The sequence below is a fragment of the Anomaloglossus baeobatrachus genome, chromosome 2, assembly GCF_048569485.1.
Source record: "Anomaloglossus baeobatrachus isolate aAnoBae1 chromosome 2, aAnoBae1.hap1, whole genome shotgun sequence".
NCBI lineage: Eukaryota > Metazoa > Chordata > Amphibia > Anura > Aromobatidae > Anomaloglossus > Anomaloglossus baeobatrachus.
Window position 1 is genome coordinate 32,350,337 of NC_134354.1, and position 25,553 is coordinate 32,375,889.

Genomic DNA, 25,553 nt, shown 5'->3' on the forward strand with positions numbered 1-25,553 from the left:
CATAGAAGATTTGTACAAGCGATTGCAGGTTCAAGTGCTCTGGGAGGGCCAACAAAAACCTAAAATATTTTTCAAAATTTCAGTTTTCGGTATGGAAATAAAGGTGCGGCTGTAGAGGTGTATGACTGCCTTCTCTGTGGAGATCCGAGGGAGAGGAATTCTGCACTTTTGAGTATTTATATGCTTGTATTACGTTTGTATAATCTTGTGCCTATTTTTAAATATGGAGTTAGTGAAGAGAAGATGGACAAGTCTATACCCATGGTGCCCACAAGAGGGCACTAAGCTCAATCAGAAATTAACAGTGATACAAAGCTACGAACAGCCAAAATAATGCAAAATACAATATTTCAATTAAAGTGATAGTCCTGGGATGAAATATGACATTTCTATTTTAGATCACATAAAACATAACTTTTGTTAATTTATGGTGACCCCTGGTGTTACATATTTGTTAGAGGGCGCCATCACAAGTATGTAACACCAGGGGGCGCCATAACAAGTATGTAACACCAGGGGGCGCCATAACAAGAATGTAATTCCAGGGGGCGCCATAACAAGTAACACCAGGGGGCACCATATCAATAATGTAACACCAGGGGCACCATAACAAGTATGTAACGCCAGGGGGCACCATAACAGGTATGTAACATCAGGGGGCGCCATAACGAGTATGTAACACCAGGGGGCGCCATAACAAGTATGTAACACCAGGGGCACCATAACAAGTATGTAACGCCAGGGGGCACCATAACAGGTATGTAACATCAGGGGGCGCCATAACAAGTATGTAACACCAGAGGGCGCCATAACAAGTACCGTATATAACACCAGGGGGCGCCATAACAGGTATGTAACACCAGGGGCACCATAACAAGTATGTAACACCAGGGGGCGCCATAACAGGTATGTAACACCAGGGGCACCATAACAAGTATGTAACACCAGGGGGCACCATAACAGGTATGTAACATCAGGGGGCGCCATAACAAGTATGTAACACCAGGGGGCGCCATAACAAGTATGTAACACCAGGGGCACCATAACAAGTATGTAACACCAGAGGGCGCCATAACAAGTACCGTATATAACACCAGGGGGCGCCATAACAGGTATGTAACACCAGGGGCACCATAACAAGTATGTAACACCAGGGGGCGCCATAGCAGGTATGTAACATCAGGGGGCGCCATAACAAGTATGTAACACCAGGGGGCACCATAACAAGTATGTAAGAGAAGATACTACTGTAATATGTTTTTCCTTCTAAAGCTCCAACTTATTCGGCAGCATTTTACAATTCAGAGGGGATTTGTACAGACTGTATAAGACAATACAGAGTAACACATACAGTGACGAGCAAAAGGGTAACAATGTTTTGAACTTTTGCCTTTCAAGCTCCATATCTCACTATCCACTACAGCTCTGAGCATTACACGACCTTCATTTTGGCTATCTCATATATAAATGTGACTTGCAGCTATGTAGCATATGATTAGTCATGCAGAATCTTGTCATGTCACTGCATTGTTACTGTTTTGCTCCTTGTGGTGGAGTAAGCTTTTTCTTCCTGTATACTACAAATTACAACCTATTCTCACATTCTCTAATAGCTCATGTGTTATTAGGTTGATTTCCAAGTGAAAGGTTAGTGGTGCAAATCGAGGAGCCGCCATGAAGAAGATTTCTCAAGAAAAGAGCAACAGCATCATCCAGCTCATCGATAGTCTCTCGGACAAGAAAATTGCCAAACTGCATCATGTGAGGATGTGTGACAGTAGGATGAATACAAAATTAAGTCCGTCCATCCACTCAATAGCCAAGAGTTGACGTCCAGGCAAAATATCGGAGTCCACACGTCGCTAGTTCTGAAGACAAACCCGGCAGTGCAGGCGGCTCATCTGCTTCATAATAGTGAGATCACAGACGTCCATGCCAGCACCGAGCGACGCACGTAACACAAGTTTGGAATGGTGGCCCGAAATCCTCAACTTCAAAATTCTGAAAAGAAGCATCGGCTCGAGTGTGCCAAAAAGTATGAAAAGTCGAAGACTGGAAACGGGTGATTTGGAGCAATGAGATGAAAGTCAATAGATGGCTCTGATGGGTGTAAATTGATCTGGAAGAAACCAGGGAAAAAGGGGCGAACAGATGAGAAATTGAAGGAATTTTCAACTTTGGTGGAGGAAGCCTGATGATATGGGGATGTTTCACAGCCAAAGGCGTTTGACACTTGACCAGGAGGGATAATGTGACGCCCTGGCGCCGCCAGGTGGTCACACAAAATAGGCCCCCGCACAACACCATCCCTCACAGGGTTACACCAAAGCCGACAAAACCCTAGTCACCCCCCCAGGGTAGGAAAGGCACACCAGTGGGCGGGAGCAGGTGGATTGGGAACGCCCACCTAGGGGTCTAGAGAACCCGGGGCGGGAAAAAGAGCAATTAAGTTCAGTCTGAGTTGGAATTTGGAAGTCAAGTTGAGAAGAGTGAAGAGAGCAGGGTGGACATTGGAAGTGGAAGTCCAACTGCAAGCCAGAGAGGAATGGCGTCGGGGTTGGAGCCCCGGAGTACTGGCTAGGTGGCAGACGGTGGTCCGTGGCAGACAGTGGTCCATGTCTGACAGGAGACGGGAAGACGGCTGCCGGAGATCCGAGGTGGACCGGGACAGGGTAGGAGCCCGCCGGTACCGACACCGGAGAACCGACCCGGAAACCGTGCACAGAGGGGGTACCTGGACCCTGAAGCAAAGAATGGAACCACCGCCTTTGTTAATTAACCAGTTGAGGACAGGATTACAGGTCCTGTCACACCCAAAGTCCCAAAAGCAGACCGGCAGACCACCGCGGGGGACAGGGTATCCGAAAACACCCACTGAGATCCCAAGGGTCAGCGTCTGCGGGCAAGGCTCCCACTTGTAGTTCTGGGAGCGGGCTCCCGTGTTCCATACCGAGAAGCCCAAGGAGAACTAAAAAGTAGTCCAGAGGAAAGTGACACAGACCATCACCCCGGGTGAGGGACCAGAATACACCTGGCCGCGGCGGCCGGCCACTGGCAATTTGGTTTACCAAAGAGACTCTGTGTTTATTGACTCACCACATCAGTGCAACCTCATCCAGCACCACGACAACCAAACTGTTAGTTTACCGTTTCCCTGCAATACCACATAATACCATGGGCCCCGGGACTACATCTCCCCTACCCGTGGAGGGGATACCACCTCGCTGCCCCACACCATCGGTCCCAGGTACTGTCCCCAGAGGCAGCGGCAGTGCCACCATCACATCACCGCAACCCACGGTTGGCATCACAGACAATCCCCTGAAAATATCCCCTTTTCAATCGTGGGAGATGGACGGTTGCGCAAGCCCGGGATCCAGCTGCCACTCGAGCCACAGCCACCGCCCGGATCCGAGTGCCTCGAGCGGCCCCCCGGTTGTGATCTGTCCCCCACCCACGACAAATGATCTTAACGCCGAGCTACGTATATGTGAGTATCCAACAAGACAAGTTACTTCGCACACTAGAGTACTATCGGTATGAAATGGACGACAGTGTTCCAGCAGCACAACAACCAGAAGCATACGGCGAGATTAGAGAAGAAATGGTTCAATGACAATGAAGTACAGGAGCTGGATTGTCCCCCGCAGCCCTCAGACCTCAACCCAACCCAACACTTGGGGGGCAGAGGTGAAGAAAAACCTGTATACATCCCAAAGTGACCCAACCAGTATACACCAACACTGGGAACGTGCAGAAGAGACCTGGGATCAGATTTCGGTAAAGACATGCTTGAATCTGATGGAGAGCTCACAAGGATTCAGGCAGCACTGAAAGCCAAAAGGTGGATTTACAAAATACTAACAAAACTTAAATTTAGATTTCTAGGAGCAAAACAGTAACATTGCAGTGACATGACAATAATCTGCATAACTAATCATATGCTAAATAGCTGCAAGCCACATTTATGTAGGAGATAGCCAATATGAATAAGGTCTATAAAATGAAGGTCGTCTCACGCTCAAAGCTGTAGAGGATGGAGAGATATGGAGCCTGAAAATGAAAAGATCAAAACATTGTTACCCTTTTGCTCGTCAGTCTAATCGGGATCAGTGAGTTCGTAAAAGTCTAATGTAAATGTTAATGTTAATCCCTGCAGAAAAATACCAATCTCCTGATAGTAAAAATTGCCCTGGAGGTTGAACAACCTCACCCCCACTATGTCAAGTACTCCTGTAAATAATGGGAGAACAAAATACCAAAAAGAACACAAAAATACAAAAGTGCAAATGATCAAGTAAGACAGGGAGAAAATCCCTTTTCCTGCAGCAGAGCTTGCAGAGGGGGAACCCCCATGCTCACCACACAAGAGAAACCAAACTTCACCTGCAAGAAAACAGATACAAAGCAAAACAAGCACTCTAAGGTGTAAACCAGGAATCAAGGAAAAAGCTGACAAACTTATCTGCAGAAGTCTTGCACAGGGAAACAGGGAAGGACAGAACTCCAAGCCAGGTCCAGAGACTGAGGAAAATACAATTATAACCGGCACCAGCAAGGCTAAAAGTGCTTTCCTATGTACACCAGGCTTGTCTGCAATAGGACATCCTTAATTCCCAATTAACTCTGACACCTGTCTGAGTCACAGGCTCAAACTCAGCTCCACTACCATTCCTGGTTACAAGCGGGAGCTCCAAAACAGCACCCACACAGACGACATTCACAACAGGTCACCAACTCTCCCTTCCCTAGGCACAAAGTTTCCTTTCCTTTCCCTTTCACCATTCGCTTGGTACTTCCCCATACCTAGCGTGACAGTATGGCCAAAAAGTTCATCCTCTGTCTCATACTTAACGCAGAATTTGGCATAATGTAGCCGGGCTGTGATTATTTTTTTTTTTGTAGGAAAAGGCTTCCATCTTGCCCCCTTCCCCACCAGCGAGACATATGAAAAACACAAGAGATTGTTGTCACATACAGTACAGAGCCAGACATTCCTGCAGCTCCTTTAGTGTTGCTCTAGGACTTTAGAAAGCCTCCTGGACCAATTTTTGTCTTCAGTTTCCATCATTTTTAGAGGGAATGTCACTGTCAAGCCAAATTTAGGCCACTTCTTTGTGATGTCTTCACAGTTTTCCATGGTTGATTTAATGGTTTAGATTTTGTTAGACCCTTCTCCTGACTGATAACTTCCAATAATGAGATCCCTTTGCTGTGTTGTCAGCTGTTTACGGATCACGGCTTGTGCTGTAAAATGCAACTAAGAAGATATCAGGAAAATCCTCCTAGAACAGTTAATCAGAATCGCTGAGTACTGACTACCATGTAACATGAGTGTAAATGTGATTGGCTAAGTCTGAGCACAACCACATGCCCATTTATAAGAGGGTGTTCACACTTATGCAACCACATTATTTTAGCTTTAATTTTCCCCTGAAAATGATTTCAGTTTGTTTTTAAAGGATTTTTACAGATTATTGGCGGCATTAAAGGTGGAAAAAGTTCAAACTTGCTTCTTCTTGTTAGGATTTTTTTTTAAAATGACAAAAACCTGCCATTTTAACAGGGGTGTGTAGACTTCTTATATCCACTGTAATGTAACATAATAGAATAGAATTTACCTTTTTACTTGCAGGTGGAGCCAGACCGAGAAACACATAGATTTCATTCCCTTCTTTAGCATCAAAAAAAGACTCAAAGTCCTGAAATTACAAATAGACTGATTTTAAAAATTATGTACCGGAGATAATAAATCATAGATTCCACCAGCAGAATAGTGAGTGCAGCTCTGGAGTATAATACAGGATGTAACTGAGGATCAGTACAGGAAAAGTAATGTAATGTATGTACACAGTGACTACACCAGCAGAATAGTGAGTGCAGCTCTGGAGTATAATACAGGATGTAACTGAGGATCAGTACAGGAAAAGTAATGTATGCACACAGTGACTGCACCAGCAGAATAGTGAGTGCAGCTCTGGAGTATAATACAGGATGTAACTCAGGATCAGTACAGGATCAGTAATGTATGTACACAGTGACTGCACCAGCAGAAAAGTGAGTGCAGCTCTGGAGTATAATACAGGATGTAACTCAGGATCAGTACAGGATCAGTAATGTAATGTATGTACACAGTGACTGCACCAGCAGAATAGTGAGTGCAGCTCTGGAGTATAATACAGGATGTAACTCAGGATCAGTACAGGATCAGTAATGTAATGTATGTACACAGTGATTTCACCAGCAGAATAGCGAGTGCAGCTCTGGAGTATAATACAGGAGGTAACTCAGGATCAGTACAGGATCAGTAATGTATGTACACAGTGATTGCACCAGCAGAATAGTGAGTGCAGCTCTGGAGTATAATACAGAATGTAATTCATAATCAATAGTGTAATGCAGTAATTTATTAGAACAATGAGCAGTAAGCTTTTGTCTTACTTTTAACAATGGGTAAAAAACTAAATAAGGGACATGGCAAATTCACACGTTTCCATGTTTTACGAGGCAAAAATGAGCCCAAAAATTAACATGATGTTTTTCCTCACACAATAAAAATTTTAGGAAAAAAAGTGAATGTGCATGCATTTTATAATTCAAATTAATGGGAAACCTGTTGTTCTGAGATGGATTTTGGTGCAGAATCCACATTCAGATTGCAGTGTATAGCAGAATAAGGTGTGAACATAGGCAGAGGATGGACCAGGAATAGGACAAGAGGTACAAGAACCAGAACCAAGAGGAGAAACAAATGATGTCGCGGGAGAGCAACCAGGACCAGGCCCATGGAGGAGCACTATTTTTGACTGTAGGTGAGTCCTCGCCCCCCGGTTGAAATTTCTACCTCACAAAGGTTACTGCTATATTGGGGCCAAAAAGAGAGACATTGCACCAGTAAGGGGCACAAAAGGTGAACAATACTAGTGTATTGGAGCTGCCTTGGGGGAAATTCTGCTGTATTTGGGCACAAAGAGGACATAACCATTACTACTACATTGGGGGCACAAGAAGGGACATAGGTGCTGTATTGTAGTTTATTTTTGGATACTACGGTATTACTGTGGGGCAAAAGTAGGAGAATAAGGGGAACTGAAGTAGGGTGATCTAGAGATCGGCCATAGATGTATGTGTGTTACATTTTGCAGAGACGAGTCTGGAAGAAGTCAGAGCACCAGATGACGAAGGAGAGAGAAAATTACTTAAATTGGTAATATATATGGTCATCGTGTTGCAGTATTATTTATCCCCTGTATGCGGTATTATTGATATGTTAGTCTTGCTGTAGCGGGTTTTGTTAAGTAACATGTTGGTTGTTATATTCAGACACTATGTGGTGGTAATATATGGTCATGGTGTGTCAGTACTAATTTTACCCCTATATTGGTGTTTGGCCTTAGTATAGTGCTTTGCTCAGTAACAGTATAGCGATTAATATTTGTTTTCAGTAACTATATGAGTGATTCATTTATTACTTACTAAATTATTTTATTGCCTTGTTTTTCTGTTACATTTCTATATTGTATTTGTATTATTTTTTATGGGCGGCTCTATTGAGACTACTGGGGTCCCAGCAACTGAGCCACATGGTGGTTGTTGTGGAGGGTTCCTGGTCCAAATTATGCCCTGGGGCCCATAGGACCCTAGTTACGAAGCCAAGGTCAAGGTCAGAGTTATCCCCAAACAAGAAATACCATATTACACAGCGAGGTGGTGGGGCTGGAGTCCCCTTTAGATAGACCGCCAAACTGATGATATAGGAATCCTAAAAATTGTATGTGGCCAAGAGTGGAGTGGGCTAGTTATCCAAGAACCATAACCTTTAGAGCAGGGGCCTCAAACACGCGGCCCGTCAGGCTGCTTCGTGCGGCCCGAGGCCGAGGCCCGTGCCCCTGGTCACTATCGCGGCCGGTGCAGGGGCCGCAGCCACTGTCTGCACTTTGTTAGATGAGTGTTTTGCCGGCGCTGCGTTCTCAGAGGCAAGGACTGTGCGCGCGCAGCGCCGGCAAAACAACCATCTGATCTGACATAAATCGCTGCCAGTGGCTGTGGCCCCTGCACCGGCCGCGATAGTCACCGGGGGCACGGCCTGCAGACAGCAAGAAGCAGAGATGAGGAGCCGAGGGAGCGCGGGACAGGTGAGAAGAATGGTGTTTTTTTATTTTTTGTGTATGTGAAGGACGGCACATTAACCCCTTAGCGACCTATGACGTACTGGGTATGTTATGGCTCCCTGGTACTTAAGGACCCATGACATACCCTGTACGTCATAGCGAAATCGCAGCCCCGGTGGCTGCGATCGCCGTTTGCATTGCCAATAGCAAATACCTTAGATTCGGGGAGGAGGGGACCTCAGGAGGGGTGGTGTCTTCTCCCCGGACCTGCGGAGGTTGTGTTTGGCTGTGCGGCGTTCGTCAGCCAATCACAGCCACTGTAATGTTACAGCCATTGAAAATGGCTGTAACATTGAAATCCAGCCCTGATCAGTGCAGCTGTAGCACCGATCATTGGCTGGAGCTGGGTGACCTCAGTTTCACCCGCCCCCAGTTCTGATTGGAGAGACCGGCCTTGTGACCGATCTGTCCAATCACTGTGGATCTGGGGCCGGAGACCGCCCCCTCACCTTCACTCCGGCATCTGTGGGTGGAAGGAAGCCGAGAGCGATCGGTAAATTATAGCGCCCCCTTTCACCCGCCGCCACTGCCCCCCCCCGCCCATTACTACAGGATGGGGACATTACTATAGAATAGGGAAAAGGTGGGCACATGTCTATAGAATAGGGACCAGGTGGGCACATGTCTATAGGATAGGGACAAGGTGGGCACATGTCTATAGGATGGGGACAAGGTGGGCACATGACTATAGGATGGGGACAAGGTGGGCACATGTCTATAGAATGGGGACAAGGTGGGCACATGACTATAGGATGGGGACAAGGTGGGCACATGACTATAGGATGGGGACAAGGTGGGCACATGTCTATAGAATGGGGACAAGGTGGGCACATGACTATAGGATGGGGACAAGGTGGGCACATGATTATAGAATAGGGACAAGGTGGGCGCCTTACTGTAGAATAGGGACAAGGTGGGCACATGTCTATAGGATGGGGACAAGGTGGGCACATGTCTATAGGATGGGGACAAAGTGGGCACCTTACTATAGAATAGGGACAAGGGGGGCACATGTCTATAGGATGGGGACAAGGTGGGCACCTTACTATAGAATAGGGACAAGGTGGGCACATGTCTATAGGATGGGGACAAGGTGGGCACATGTCTATAGGATGGGGACAAGGTGGGCACCTTACTATAGAATAGGGACAAGGTGGGCACCTTACTATAGAATAGGGACAAGGTGGGCACATGTCTATAGGATGGGGACAAAGTGGGCACCTTACTATAGAATAGGGACAAGGGGGGCACATGTCTATAGGATGGGGACAAGGTGGGCACCTTACTAAAGAATAGGGACAAGGTGGGCACCTTACTATAGAATAGGGACAAGGTGGGCACCTTACTATAGAATAGGGACAAGGTGGGCACATGTCTATAGGATGGGGACAAGGTGGGCACATGTCTATAGGATGGGGACAAGGTGGGCACATGTCTATAGGATGGGGACAAGGTGGGCACATGTCTATAGAATAGGGACAAGGTGGGCACATGTCTATAGAATAGGGACAAGGTGGGAACATGTCTATAGGACGGGGACAAGGTGGGCACATGACTATAGGATAGGGACAAGGTGGGCACCTTACTATAGAATAGGGACAAGGTGGGCACATGTCTATAGGATGGGGACAAGGTAGGCACATGTCTATAGGATGGGGAGAAGGTGGGCACAAGTCTATAGAATAGGGACAAGGTGGGCACATTTCTATAGAATAGGGACAAGGTGGGAACATGTCTATAGAATAGGGACAAGGTGGGCACATGTCTATAGAATAGGGACAAGGTTGGCACATGTCTATAGAATAGGGACAAGGTGGGCACATGTCTATAGAATAGGGACAAGGTGGGCACATGACTATAGAATGGGGACAAGGTGGGCACATGTCTATAGGATGGGGACAAGGTGGGCACATTACTAAAAGATGGGGACATTACAAGGATGGGCATAATACTATTGGATGGGGACATTAGAATAGGGACAAGGCTGGGGTCATTACTATAGGATGGGGACAAGGTGGGCACATTACTATAGGATGGGGACAAGGTGGGCACATTACTATAGGATGGGGACATTACTAAAAGATGTTGGCCAAAATTTCTATATAGTGATAATTGTAACACTATTAGTTACAAGAAAGGGATAAAATGTAAAAAAACAAAACAAAATAAGGCATGACTGTTTTTACCATCAATTTTTTTTATATATATATTTAACCAAAGAATGTGCACATTTGTTATAATAAACAAGTGAAAAATGTTGAAAATCAGTGATCCCAAGGTGTGTAAAAAATATATATGGTACCAATAAAAATGTCACTTTGTCCCGCAAAGAATGCGGCCCCCCAAATTATTTTTTTCCTCTGTGCGGCCCATACACCCAGCCGAGTTTGAGACCCCTGCTTTAGATAGACCACCAGACTGATGATCTAAGAAAGCCCAATAATCTAATGTGGCCAAGAGTGGAGTGGGTTAGTCATAAAGAACCATAACCTTTAGATAGACCACCAGACTCATTTTCTAGGAAAGGCCAAAAATCTAATGTGGTGAAGAGTGGAGTGGGCTAGTCATAAAGAACCATAACCTTTAGATAGACCACCAGACTCATGATCTAGAAAAGGCCAAACATCTAATGTGGCCAAGAGTGGAGTGGGCTAGTCATAAAGAACCATAACCTTTTAGATAGACCACCAGACTCATGATCTAGAAAAGGCCAAACATCTAATGTGGCAAAGAGTGGAGTGGGCTAGTCATAAAGAACCATAACCTTTAGATAGACCATCAGACTCATTTTCTAGGAAAGGCCAAAAATCTAATGTGGTGAAGAGTGGAGTGGGCTAGCCATAAAGAACCATAACGCTAGACCATCAGACTCATTTTCTAGGAAAGGCCAAAAATCTAATGTGGTGAAGGGTGGAGTGGGCTAGTCATCCAAGAAAAATAAGTGTGTGAGAAGGACCACCAGAGGATCTCTTATGGGAACTTAGGCCTCTGAATTAAGCTCCTCTTACCCCACAATACTGCTCCTCATTGAAGATCTGGGGAGGGAGAGGGATCCCGTTTTTTGGCTTCTTCTCTCCGGGCACGTTCTGCCTCATCCATTGCCGGTTGTCATCATTACATGCGATATCTTTCTCTTCAAAGTCGATTCTGTTTGCCTCCAGAAATCCAACCACTTCTTGCTGTTTCTTCTTGATCTGTATTTGGGAAAACAGATTGAATTATTGTGGGTTCATACAAAAATGCCCAAAACACCAACTAATGAAATACATTTTGGGAAAAGGAGTAAAATAAGTTGATCAAGTATTCCCAGTATGGACAAAAAGTCTCTTAAAATAATTACTTAGTATCAGACTAGCTAAGCCTTCTGCATCAAGCAAAACCCAAGCGGCCAGTGCAGCCGATTCATGAAAAAGACTGCCGGCGTTTTCTTGAAGCGGCTAATAAAACCTGCCAGCTCTGTAGGCGGAACAAAGATGTTGGGTGCACAAACTTTTCAAAAACTCTTTAAAACTACCTCAAGAAACTTTTCAGGAATTTTTGGTGGAGTTACTTTTCTTTTACTCAGTGTATGTCCATATACAGTTAGGAAATAAGTATATGATCCTCTGAGAATTTTGCAGTTTTTCCCACCTACAAAGAATGGAGAGGTCTGTAATTTACATCGTAGGTAACTTCAACTGCCAAAAAGCCAGAAAATCACATTGTATAATTATTAAATAATTTGCATTTTATTGCATGAAATAAGTATTTGATACAATAGCAAAACAGAACTTAATATTTGGTAGAAACCTTTGTTTGCAGTTACAGAGGTCGGGCGTTTCCTGTAGTTCTTGACCAGGTTTGCACACACTGCAGCAGGGATTTTGGCGACTCCTCCATATAGATCTTCTCTAGATCTTTCAGGTCACTCCTCCATACAGATCTTCTCCAGATCTTTCAGGTCATTCCTCCATACAGATCTTCCCCAGATCTTTCAGGTCACTCTTCCATACAGATCTTCCCCAGATCTTTCAGGTCATTCCTCCATACAGATCTTCCCCAGATCTTTCAGGTCTCTCCTCCATACAGATCTTCCCCAGATCTTTCAGGTCACTCTTCCATATAGATCTTCTCCAGATCTTTCAGGTCACTCCTCTATACAGATCTTCTCCAGATCTTTCCAGTCACTCTTCCATACAGATCTTCTCCAGATCTTTCAGGTTTCGATTCTGTCACTGGACAACATTCAGCTCCTCCAAAGATTTTCTATTGGGTTCAGGTCTGGAGACTGGCTAGGCCACTCCAGGAGTTTAAGATGCTTTTTACGGAGCCGCTCCTTAGTTGTCCTGGCTGTGTGTTTTGGGCCATTGTCATGCTGGAAGACCCAACCATGACCCATCTTCAATGCCCATACTGAGGGAAGCAGGTTGTTGGCCACAATGTTGCGATACATGACCCCATCCATCCTCCCTTCAATACGGTGCAGTCATCGTGTCCCCTTTGCAGAAAAGCACCCCCAAAGTATGATGTTTCCACCCCCATGCTCATCCTTTTTCCTCCAAACATGGCGAGTGGAGTTGATGTTAAAAAGTTCTATTTTGGTCTCATCTGACCACATGACCTCCCATGCCTCCTCTGGATCATCCAGATGATCATTGGTGAACTTCAAACTGGCCTGGACATGAGCTGGTGGGAGCAGGGAGACCTTGCATGCCCTGCAGGATTTTAATCCATGATGGCGTAGTGTGTTACTAACGGTAATCTTTGGTCCCAGCTCTCTTCAGGTCGTTGACCAGGTCCTCCTGTGTAGTTCTGGGCTGATTCCTGACCTTTCTCAGAATCATCCTTATCCCACGAGGCGAGATGTTGCATGGAGCTGAGTAGGATTGACAATTATCTTGTGTTTCTTCCATTTTCTAATAATTGTGCCAACATTTGTTGCCTTTTCACCAAGCTGCTTGCCTATTGTTCTGTAGTTTATCCCAGCTTTTGCAGGTCTACAATTATGTCCTTGGTTTCCTTAGACAGCTCTTTGGTCTTGGCCATGATGGAGAGGTTGGAGTGTGATTGATTGTGTAGACAGGTGTCTCTTATACAGATAAAGTGTTCAAATAGGCGCAATTAATACCGGTAATGAGTGCAGAGTAGAAGCTTCTTAAAGAAAAAATAACAGGTCTGTGAGAGCCAGAATGCTTACTGGTTGGTTGCTGATCAAGTACTTACTGTGTTTCATGCACTAAAATGCAAATTAATTATTTAAAAATCTTATAACGGGATTTTCTGGATTTTGGCGGGATTCTGTCACAGTTGAAATGTACCTAATAGTGCACAGCAAGTCATTTTTAGATAAAAATGCATGTGTTTATTTCTTTTTACCATTTTCTGACAGCTTTATCAGGTGGTTTTCACCCAAAAAGACGTTGTGGTCACATATCCGAAAGCAGTTTTGAAAATTTTTAGGAACTGTTCTTTCTCCTGATGGAACAGTGCATAATTTGGAGAGATTTCCTTCAGGATCCACTTCATTCCAATGACATGCACTTTATTTTCCACCAGGAGTTTTTCAAAACCTCTTCAGGGGAAAAAATAGCTAAAAAAAGTAACTCATATGAGCAGAAAAATAGATGTCTCATAGAAATTAATTGGAAGATTTTTCCAAGTTCTTCAAATGTTTATTGAAGAGGATTTTGAGCAGGATCTGCTAAAAAAAAAAAAAACCCTTCAAATTTATTTCTATGGGAAATTCACTTTCCTGTTCATTTGAGTTTCTCAGCCTGACTTTTCAGATCCTGATGGAATCTTCTCCAAACTAAACACTGTCCGATCAAGAGGCAGCAAAAAAACAAACAAAACAGGTCCGTAAAAAAGTGCAAATGATGTATTTTTCAGGTGGACAAAGCCTCTGAGTTTTTCAACCGGAGAGCGCTTTAGTAAATGCTAACTTTTTGTCCAGAAGATACAACCTACAAAGTGAAGTATCCACATAGACAATATTAATAATATTAAGGTATTTAGAAAATATCTAGAAAACCAAAGTAAGTCACTAAATTTTGTCCTAAAGAGTGTTATTTAGGATTTCTTTTGTCACTTTCTGGATGCATTTTCAATGTTTTTGTGGCGCCCTGGCCTAGCCAGGTCGTCACAGATAATATACAAACACCCCACCCCACTAGACAGGCACACCAGCCAAACAAAAATCCTTGTTGCCTCCCTCCAGGGTCTGATGTCCACACCAGGTGGGGCGGGGCGGGGCGGGGCTAAGCGGTTGGCCCCACCCACCGAGGAGTTCACAGGCCTGGAGGCGGGAAGAGTTTGGAGTTTGAAGTGAGAGGAGTAAGCACTTGGGTGTCTGGGTTTGCGGCCCAGGCACTGACAGCAAGGTTGGCAGACGGTGGTGGCCGTCTGCAGGAGTGGTGGAGCAACGCGGAACCGTAGGACCGGGGACGGGCGATGGCCCACCGGTATCGACCGGGGAGCGAAGTGAAGCCAGCACACACAGGCAGGGCCATCGGACCCCGACCAGGCTTGGAGCCGCCGTCAATAGTCAGATCCGAATGTGACTGGAACCCCAGGGGTTTCACAACAGCAAAAGTCCCGATTGAAGGCAACCGCCCACACCGTGAGGGTATACAGCTACCGCCTAAGGCTAGAGACCCAAGGGTCAGCGTCTGCGGGCAAACGGGCTCCTCCAGTACCCATACACCGGGGAGCGGACTACCGTTGGGAATCCATAGTAGTCAGAAAGAGAACATCAAGGTGCAGGGAAAGACAGCCGCCATCACCTGTCCGGGGAGAAGTACTGCAGCCGGCTGCGGGACCCGTCCATCCAGCCGTTTGGTTTACCGAGGACTTTGTACCTTTCTTGCTGAGTGAGTACACCCATGCCATCCGGCACCGCGCCGCGCTGTCCCTGCACCTCACCAACCCTGCCTCCCCGTCACATCATCTGGCCCCGGGACCACCGAAACCTACCCACGGAGGGGGAAAACAACATCCCAGCTGCTCCCTGCCATTGCTCCCGGGATCCCCGTCACCAGCAGCGGTGGTGCCTATCTTCACCACGACCCGTGGGTGGCGTTACGGACTAAATTCCCCAAACCAACCACCCCTTTCACTCACGGGCGAGGAGTGCCGCTCGAGTCCCCGGATCCGGCCCACCGCTCGAGCCACCGAGCAGCCATCGCAGCAGCGCCGGACCCGAGCGTTAGCGAGTGCAGCGCAGTGGCGTCCTCCCCGCCCGCGACATTTTGACTACTGGTGTTTTTTTCTACTGTTTTCCTGGCATTTTTATGGAATCTTTTTTACTGGTGTTTTTTTTTTAACTCTATTTAACAATGAATAAACGGTTGGAATCTTTTTAAGTGGGAAAACAAAACATCAATGTGCCTAGAAAATGCCAGAATGGTCAGCTCAATTCTTTTATCCGCTTGACATCTTTCAAAACGTAAAGTGGATAAAAGACTCTCAAACAGGGCCGCCACTAGGAATTTCAGGGCCCCATACTGGCAACATTTTCAGGGCCCCTTTGGACTCCGCTCAGGCTCCACCCAGAGGTTCCCCACCCCTGATCTAGCTGAAGGAAGACCGGGGCTGGGGTCGGCGGGCCTGCGGGCGGCTACGGGCAGAGATCAGCACCCCCCCCCAGCAGAGATCAGCGGGTCCGGGCAGAAATCAGCGGCCCCCCCCAGCAGAGATCAGTGCCCCTGCCCCCAGCAGAGATAAGCAGGCCCAGGCAGAGATCAGCGGTTCCCCCCAGCAGAGATCAGCGGGCCTGGGCAGAGATCATCACCCCCCCCATCAGAGATCAGCAGACCCAGGCTGAGATCAGCGGCTTCCCCCCGCATCCCCCAGAAGAGGTAAGCAGGCCCGGGCAGAGATTAGCGCCCCCCCATCAGAGAAGAGCAGGCCCAGGCAGAGATCAGCGGTTCCCCCCAGCAGAAATCAGCCCCCCCCCCCATCAGAGATCAGCAGGCCCAGGCAGAGATCAGCGGCTCCCCCCATCAGAGATCAGCGGGCCCAGGCAGAGATCAGCAGCTCCTTCCAGCAAAGATCAGCGGGCCCAGGCAGAGATCAGCGGCTCCCCCCAGCAGAGATCAGCGGGCCTGGGCAGAGATCAGCGCCCCCCCCCCCCCAGCAGAGATCAGCAGACCCAGGCTGAGATCAGCGGCTTCCCCCCGCATCCCCCAGAAGAGGTAAGCAGGCCCGGGCAGAGATTAGCGCCCCCCCATCAGAGAAGAGCAGGCCCAGGCAGAGATCAGCGGTTCCCCGCAGCAGAAATCAGCCCCCCCCCCCATCAGAGATCAGCAGGCCCAGGCAGAGATCAGCGGCTCCCCCCATCAGAGATCAGCGGGCCCAGGCAGAGATCAGCAGCTCCTTCCAGCAAAGATCAGCGGGCCCAGGCAGAGATCAGCGGCTCCCCCCAGCAGAGATCAGCGGGCCCAGGCAGAGATCAGCGCCCCCCCCCCCCAGCAGAGATCAGCGGCTCCCCCCAGCAGAGATCAGTGGGCCCGGGCAGAGATCAGCGCCCCTCCCATCAGAGATCAGCGGCTCCCCCCAGCAGAGATCACCAGGCCCAGGCAGAGATCAGTGGCTACCCCCAGGCAGAGATCAGCGGGCCCGGGCAGAGATCAGCGTCCCCTCCCCCAGCAGAAATCAGAAGGCCCAGGCAGAGATCAGCGCCCCTCCCATCAGAGATCGGCGGCTGCCCCCAGCAGAGATCAGCGGCTGCCCCCAGCAGAGATCATCGCCGCCCCCCCCCCACCAGCAGAGATCAGCGGGCCCCGGCAGAGATCAGCGCCCCCCAGCAGAGATAAGCGGCCCCCCCGGCGATCATCTTCGGCTCACAGCGCTTACCTGTCCCTGCTGGCTGCCGCGTCCTCGCCACCTCAGCCGCTGTTGCAGGAGTGTAATGAGGTCTCAGAGTGATGACCTCACCACTCTGCTGCAAGGCCCAGCGATGACACGCCCTGCTCTGCTCCAATCACCCTGCCTCCACTCCAGCACATGGCTAATTTGCATGCGCCGCCCCTTCGCATAAAAATTAGTCATGTCCGGTAGTGAAGCGACACTGCCGGGCCCCTCTGCTGCTTCTGTGACTGGGGCCTGGTGAAGAGAAGGGGCCCGTACTGCCTGGGGCTTAATAAAGATAAGTATTTACCCTGGGCCTGGCCGGGCCCCCTCTCTTCACCGGGCCCCCTACACCAGGCACAGTAGTAATGCCCTGATGGCGGTCCTGCTCTCAAAACACTGAACCTATGAACTGTCGCGGGCGGAGGAGGGGACGCTGCGCTCTCCCACTGCCCGGGTCCGGCTGCCGCTGCTACTGCAGCCGCTGCTGCTCGGTGGCTCGAGCGATGGGCCGGATCCCGGGGAACCGAGCGGCGCTCCTCGCCCGTGAGTGAAAAGGGGTTTGGTTTTGGGGATTTATTGTCCGTGACGCCACCCACGGTTGTGGTGATTTTTGGTAACACCACCGCTGCTCTGTATGGGGATCCCGGGAGCGGTGACAGGGAGCAGCAGAGTTGTTAGTTCTCCCCTCCGTGGGTAGGGGTTGGTTGTCCCGGGGCCCAGTGATGGGGTGGAGGATGAGGGATGGCAGGCCAGGTGCGGGGCCTGGTGAGGTGCAGGGTCGCGGGGGGCAGCGCTGTGCCTCACGGCACGGTGGTACTCACTCAGCCTGAGACGGTTACACAGTTCTCGGTAAAACACACGGCTGGAAAGACGGTTCCCACGGACAGCTGCTGTTGCTTTTCCCCGGTAGTTAACGGTGACTGTCTCTTTCCCTGCACCTTGTGTAATGTTGGTAGCGATGGGTTCCCACCGGTAACTCGCTCCCCGACTTGGATATGGGCCGGAGGAGCCCCTCTTTGCCCGCAGGCGCTGGCCCTGAGAAACTGGTGCCTTGGCGGTGGCGGTGTCTCTCTCATACGGTTGGACTGTTGCCTTCAATCGGGACTTAGTTGTTTGGAAACCCGGAGGTCCCCTTCACTGACTGATTTGGCAAATTTACGGCGACTCCTAGCCTTGCCGGGATCCGAAAGGCCCCTGCCAATGGTGCTGGCTTCTCCTTGTGTACCGGTCCGGTACCGCCGGGTCACCACCCGTCCACGGTCCTCACGGCACCTCCGATAGGCCACTCCTGCAGACGGTCACCGCCGTCTGCTAACCTTGCTGTCTCCGTCCGGGCCACAGACCCGGACTAACTTCAGGCTCTTAAGCTGTCACTTTCCTCTTTCCACTTCCACTGTCAAAACTCAACTCCTCTCACTTCCTCCTCCAAACTCTAACTGCCTGTGTTTTCCTTCCTCCAGGACTGTGAACTCCTTGGTGGGTGGAGACCAACCGCCTGGCTCCACCCCCTGGTGTGGACATCAGCCCCTGGGGAAGGCAACAAGGATTTCTGGTCTAGCTTAGATGTGCCTAACCGGGGTGTAGGGTGTGGTGATGTCATTACCTGTGACCCCTGGCTTGGCCAGGGCGTCACAGAACAGCAAGGTCTTTTTACATAGCACTTTCTCATGCGGGTTTCAGAGCAGAATCCACCTGAAAAAAGTTATTGCATACAGTTAGGTCCAGAAATATTTGGACAGTGACACAATTTTGGCGAGTTGGGCTCTGCATGCCACCACATTGGATTTGAAATGAAACCTCTACAACAGAATTCAAGTGCAGATTGTAACGTTTAATTTGAAGGTTTGAACAAAAATATCTGATAGAAATTGTAGGAATTGTACACATTTCTTTACAAACACTCCACATTTTAGGAGGTCAAAAGTAATTGGACAAATAAACCAAACCCAAACAAAATATTTTTATTTTCAATATTTTGTTGCGAATCCTTTGGAGGCAATCACTGCCTTAAGTCTGGAACCCATGGACATCACCAAACGCTGGGTTTCCTCCTTCTTAATGCTTTGCCAGGCCTTTACAGCCGCAGCCTTCAGGTCTTGCTTGTTTGTGGGTCTTTCCGTCTTAAGTCTGGATTTGAGCAAGTGAAATGCATGCTCAATTGGGTTAAGATCTGGTGATTGACTTGGCCATTGCAGAATGTTCCACTTTTTTGCACTCATGAACTCCTGGGTAGCTTTGGCTGTATGCTTGGGGTCATTGTCCATCTGTACTATGAAGCGCCGTCCGATCAACTTTGCGGCATTTGGCTGAATCTGGGCTGAAAGTATATCCCGGTACACTTCAGAATTCATCCGGCTACTCTTGTCTGCTGTTATGTCATCAATAAACACAAGTGACCCAGTGCCATTGAAAGCCATGCATGCCCATGCCATCACGTTGCCTCCACCATGTTTTACAGAGGATGTGGTGTGCCTTGGATCATGTGCCGTTCCCTTTCTTCTCCAAACTTTTTTCTTCCCATCATTCTGGTACAGGTTGATCTTTGTCTCATCTGTCCATAGAATACTTTTCCAGAACTGAGCTGGCTTCATGAGGTGTTTTTCAGCAAATTTAACTCTGGCCTGTCTATTTTTGGAATTGATGAATGGTTTGCATCTAGATGTGAACCCTTTGTATTTACTTTCATGGAGTCTTCTCTTTACTGTTGACAAAGGCTAAGTTCACATTTCCGCTAAAATCTATCAGTCACAATCCGCTGCTCTTGTAAACAGCGGAATCCGTTTAGCGGATTCCGCTGCTCCCATAGACTTGTATGAGCAGCGGATTGTGACTGATGATGCTGCGTTGCACCCTCCGCCCGACTGATCAGTCATGGAACGACTGACCGCCGGGCGGGAGGAACGCAGCATGTAACGTTTTTTGAGTAGCGAGATCCGTCGGATTTCGCTGCGCATGCTCTCTGGCTCCCTGCACACGTCACCAGCTTTGGTTGGTTACCCGATATTTACCCTGGTTACGGTGCAAGGAGCCAGCGCTAAGCGGTGTAGGCCCGTAACCAAGGTAAATATCGGGTAACCAAGGTAAACATCGGGTGCTTTGCTGTTACCCGATATTTAGGCTGGTTACGTGTGCAGGGAGGCCGACACTTCCCCGCTCGGCCCCGCCCCCTCCCACACTCCGCACATGTATGTACACACACACACACACACACACCTGTCCCCAGCCATGCAGACAAGCACTGACACCTTCGTCTGGCCCCGCCCCCTGCTCGGCTCCGCCCCCCTCCCGCACTTTGCATGTGCACACACACACATACATACATACATACATGCACATACACACACTCACTCATACATACACTCACCTGTCCCCAGCCATGCAGACCGCAGCACTTCTACTGACATCCTCAGCGCCTGGCCCCGCCCCCCGCTCGGCTCCGCCCCCTCCCGCACTTTGCATGTGCACACACATACATACATACATACATACATACATACATACATACATGCACATACACACACTCACTCACACATACACTCACCTGTCCCCAGCCATGCAGACCGCAGCACTTCTACTGACATCCTCAGCGCCTGGCCCCGCCCCCCGCTCGGCTCCGCCCCCTCCCGCACTTTGCATGTGCACACACATACATACATACATACATACATACATACATACATGCACATACACACACTCACTCACACATACACTCACCTGTCCCCAGCCATGCAGACCGCAGCACTTCTACTGACATCCTCAGCACCTGGCCCCGCCCCCCGCTCAGCTCTGCCCCCGAACTCCGCCCCCCGCACACAACGGAATCCGACAAAGAATTCTGTTCTTTGTCATCCGTTGTACAGCGTTGAACAGCGCATCAGTCACATGCGTCAAGCGACGCATGTGACTGATACAAATCAACGGAAATGTGAACTTAGCCTTAGAGACAGATACACCTACTTCACTGAGAGTGTTCTGGACTTCAGTTGATGTTGTGAATGGGTTCTTCTTCACCAAAGAAAGTATGCGGCGATCATCCACCACTGTTGTCATCCGTGGACGCCCAGGCCTTTTTGAGTTCCCAAGCTCACCAGTCAATTCCTTTTTTCTCAGAATGTACCCGACTGTTGATTTTGCTACTCCAAGCATGTCTGCTATCTCTCTGATGGATTTTTTCTTTTTTTTCAGCCTCAGGATGTTCTGCTTCACCTCAATTGAGAGTTCCTTAGACCGCATGTTGTCTGGTCACAGCAACAGCTTCCAAATGCAAAACCACACACCTGTAATCAACCCCAGACCTTTTAACTACTTCATTGATTACAGGTTAACGAGGGAGACGCCTTCAGAGTTAATTAAAGCCCTTAGAGTCCCTTGTCCAATTACTTTTGGTCCCTTGAAAAAGAGGAGGTTATGCATTACAGAGCTATGATTCCTAAAACCCTTCTCCGATTTGGATGTGAAAACTCTCATATTGCAGCTGGGAGTGTGCACTTTCAGCCCATATTATATATATAATTGTATTTCTGAACATGTTTTTGTAAACAGCTAAAATAACAAAACTTGTGTCACTGTCCAAATATTTCTGGACCTAACTGTATGCTTCAAACTGCTACATTGAAAGAAAAAAACTCTAAAACTAACCCAGGGCCTCCACAATTTCAGATTCAACCCCACCAGTGAGAGCCAACACCACCACTTCCTTCTGCAGGATAGGTACAGGTTCCTTACAAGGTTCTCCCCCCGCGCCCCAGGAAACTCCTGGATAATGCATGTTTATAGACCCTGGACGATAAGTTATGAAAAAGTTAAACCTATTCAAAAATAATGACCACTAAGCTTGTCTCGACGTTGGACATTTCACCGACTTGAGGTAAAGGAGATTTTTATGATTCGTGATAATAATAACAGGGTGAGTATAGCTCCTTCCAAAAAAGCGTTGCCACTCCTCAAATGCTTATTTGATAGCGAGAAATTTCCTATTACCAATGTCATAATTACGTTCGTCCAGACAGAACTAAGGCACATGGAAACAGTTTACCAACAGATGGCGCTTGAGGCAATACAACTCCCACCCCACCTATGATGCATCCACGTCCATCGTGAAGGGTAGAGACACATCAGGCTGTATTAACATGGATGCTGACATGAAGTGTAGCACCGAGGGATATGGGGTACTTGGTTATGTACGTCCTGGGGATGTCACTATGGTGGCCGTTACCCGGTTCCGTGGCCTGGGCCCTTTTTGTAATGGGGATATTTACAGGGAATATTCGTGACACCACTTGCGGTGTTGCGGCTAAGTATAGGGAGCCGCCGCTGCAGAATGTCTCTACTGGGGCTGATGGTATGAGCAGCAAGTATGGTAGTCCTTCCGCAAGTAGGGTATTGCCCCAGTGGGTGTATGGTGCGGTGGACGTCGGAAGGAGTCCAGATAAGTATTCAGTGCAACTGGTTTACTCACTTTTAGGGTGTTAACTGGTTGCCCGAGGCCGGCTGGTTTCGCCTCCAGGTCCCCTTCGTCCCAATGCCAGTCTGGTTCTCTGGTACCTTCTTCCCCTGCACCTGTCTTTGGTAAGTGGGTCCCCATGGTATAGAATGTGACGCCCTGGGCAAGCAAGGGGTCACAGGTCACAACATCACATGCACCCCACATTCCCGGCAGGTACACCTAGGCTAACCTAAAATCCTTGTTGCCTTCCTCCAGGGGCTGATGTCCACACCAGGGTGTGGGCCAGGCGGTTGGCTCCGCCCACCGAGGAGTTCACAGCCCTGGAGGCGGGGAAACCAGGCAGATCAGAGAGAGTTGAAGTTGAAGTCAGACTAGAGTCTGAGTAGCAGATCAGTTTGAGGGAGTGAAGTAGAAGGAAGTGGTAAAGGAGGACAGTAAGAGTGGCGACAGAAAAGGAACAGTTAAGAAAGCCTGAAGTTGGTCCGGGTGTGTGCCCCGGACTGAGACAGCAAGGTCAGCAGACGGCGGTGATAGTCTGCAGGGGGACTGCTTGGAGGTTGCTGGAAGGACCGCGGACGGGTGGTGACCCGGCGGTACCGGAGCAGTATACGAAGAACAGTCAGCACCAGGGCAGGGGCCTTTCGGATCCCGGCAAGGCTAGGAGTCGCCATAATTTGCCAAATCCGTCAGTGAAGGGGACCTCTGTCTCCTAACAACCAAGTCCCGATTGAAGGCAACAGTCCGACCGTTAAGGGGAGACACCGCCACCGCCAAGGCACCAGTTTCCCAGGGCCAGCGCCTGCGGGCAAGAGAGGGGCTCCTCCGGCTCATGTCCAGGTCGGGGAGTGGGTAACCGGTGGGAACCCATCGCTACCAAAAAGACTTTACATAGGTGCAGGGAAGAGACTGTCACCGCTAACTGCAGGGAACATCAGCACCGTAACCGTCCGAGGGACCCGTCCAACCAGCCGTTGGTTTACCGAGAACTGTGTCGTGTTTACTGGCTGAGTGAGTACCTCCGTGCCGTGCGGCACAACGCTGCCCCTGTGCCCCTGCACCTCCACAGGCCCCATACCCGCCTGTCCACCATACCAACCCCATCACTGGGCCCCGGGACCAACAAACCCCCTACCCACGGAGGGGCAAATCAAAAACTGGCTGCTCCATAACATCACTCCCGGGCTCCCCAGACAGAGCAGCGGTGGTGTCCACTTAATCACCACAACCGTGGGTGGCGTCACGGACAATAAACTATCCCAAAACCCAATCCCCTTTCACTCACGGGCGAGGAGCGCTGCTCGAGTCCCCGGGATCCGGCCCATCGCTCGAGCCACCGAGCAGCAGCAGGCCGCAGCAGTAGCAGCGGCAGCCGGACCCAAGCAGTGGGAGAGCGCGGCGTCCCCTCCTCCGCCCGCGACAACTTGGCGTCACGAACAGGATCTTACCGCTCTGCCGTTGGGTAGAGGTGCGCCTTGTGACCGCCGGAGGTATCCGGCCGGAAAATTTCGGAAGTCGCCATCTTTGGCGCGAAAAGTTCCCGCTCGAGCGTCTTCTCGAGTAGTAGAGGCGCGAAGGCCAAAACCCCGCCCCGATAGAGGAGGGGCCGGAAAGAAGCTAAGGGGGACGGAAACAAGATGTCTGCGCCCGACGGAGCCGCTGGAGGAGCGGTGGTCGCAGCCGCATGTAACTAGCGCTGTAGCGTGCAGGGACGCCAGGACTCTGCTGAAACACGTTCCTGGACCCAGAAGCGAGATGTGCCAGAAGCTCCAGGCCCAAGTCCACTTCATGCTGGCGAAGTGGACGTCGGAGATGAAGGGCCTGGCCACAACCGTTTGGGCATCCGAAGTGGAGGTGGTCTCAGAGGAGCGGGTAAGCGACCCACGCCCCTATGTCCCCGAGGGATCGGTCGATACGGCTGAGGGGCCCAGCCTTCTGCCGTCCACCATGCTACCTCCCTCACTGCCCATGCCTGCGGCCAACGCCCCGACCGACCCGTTACCCCTGCCACCGGTAGCGGAGCCCGCAGCATCTGTGGGAGAGGGCCCAGACCTGCGGCCCCCGGGCCTTACCTTTACCACCGCCCTGGCACCCGTCCCGGCTTCCATCCCAGCCGCGACGGAGATGATGACGGCCCCGGCAGTCCGCCCGGCCGCAGCAGAGGCGATCCTCGATCAAACGCCAATACCGCAAGTCACGTTGACCGCTCCCAGGCACCGGGCCTCGGCTGACGCACGGGGGGGATGTAGCTGCCAAGCGGCAGAGCAGGCCACGTCACAGCGGGGTCCCTCATTACTGAAGGTGCCGGTCGTAGCCGACACGGAGGGACTCTGGCTGGGTCCGTCCCCTGCACATGCTGAACCGGAGCAAACAGAAAGTGCTCCCGGCTGGGAGCGGCGGCAACGGCAGCTGCGCAGGGAGATCGATGCCCGAGAGGGGTGTAGAGCGGATGTGCATGCCCGCATGAATATGGAGGAAGATCACCCGCAGCGAGCTACCATCGGGGTCCACAGCGGTGCACCATGTGAAGGTGGCACTAGAGCCCCGCGATTGAGGATGGACTGCTAAGCCGGCGGTCCTCCGTCTAAAAGTTGTCCCCGTTGGGACCACCAGTGTTTAAAAATGAAGAATTGATTACCGAACAGTCACCTGATTGTCTACCGTGATTGGAAACCGGCCGTTGCCGGCACCGTTGTCCCCGTGGGGACCCCTTAGTTGCATAGAGAACTTTCTATGGACAAGCCCGTGAACTTGCAGGGCAACCACAGACGCTAGTGGCTTGTAAATAAGTTGTGTTACCATTACCGTTTCCGCATTTACCGCCTCCGGAGAGGCAGGTTGGAGGGAGGGCCCACAGCAGAGCAGGCTGGGGCCCAGCCACCACAGGAACCGGTGGCTACCCTCTGGAGGGGAAGGACAGATCCTGCTCGGGTAACTGGTTCAGGACTGGGGTCAAGGAGTGCTGCCTGGGTTTTAGGGGCAGCATCAGGGCCAGGTTACTTGGGTGGGAGAGAGCGGAGACCGTAACCGTTAACAGTTTAAAACCGTAACGTTTAAGAAATGAACCTCCCGATGTGGGATGATGTTTTTCTACTTGTATATATGTTACC

The 25,553-nt window shown here is 49.8% G+C and overlaps 1 protein-coding gene across 2 annotated transcripts in view; it reads right to left on the minus strand.

Moving 5' to 3' along the window:
* SH3BGR (SH3 domain binding glutamate rich protein) overlaps positions 1 to 25,553 on the minus strand; it is a 55,038-nt gene that overhangs the window by 18,656 nt on the left and 10,829 nt on the right. For both annotated transcript variants that reach the window (XM_075334974.1, XM_075334973.1), the window contains exons 2-3: positions 11,180 to 11,365; positions 5,622 to 5,702 (exon numbers count right to left, since the gene is read on the minus strand). In XM_075334974.1, coding sequence (XP_075191089.1) covers positions 5,622 to 5,702; positions 11,180 to 11,365 — 267 coding nt within the window. The remainder of the gene's footprint in view (positions 1 to 5,621; positions 5,703 to 11,179; positions 11,366 to 25,553) is intronic.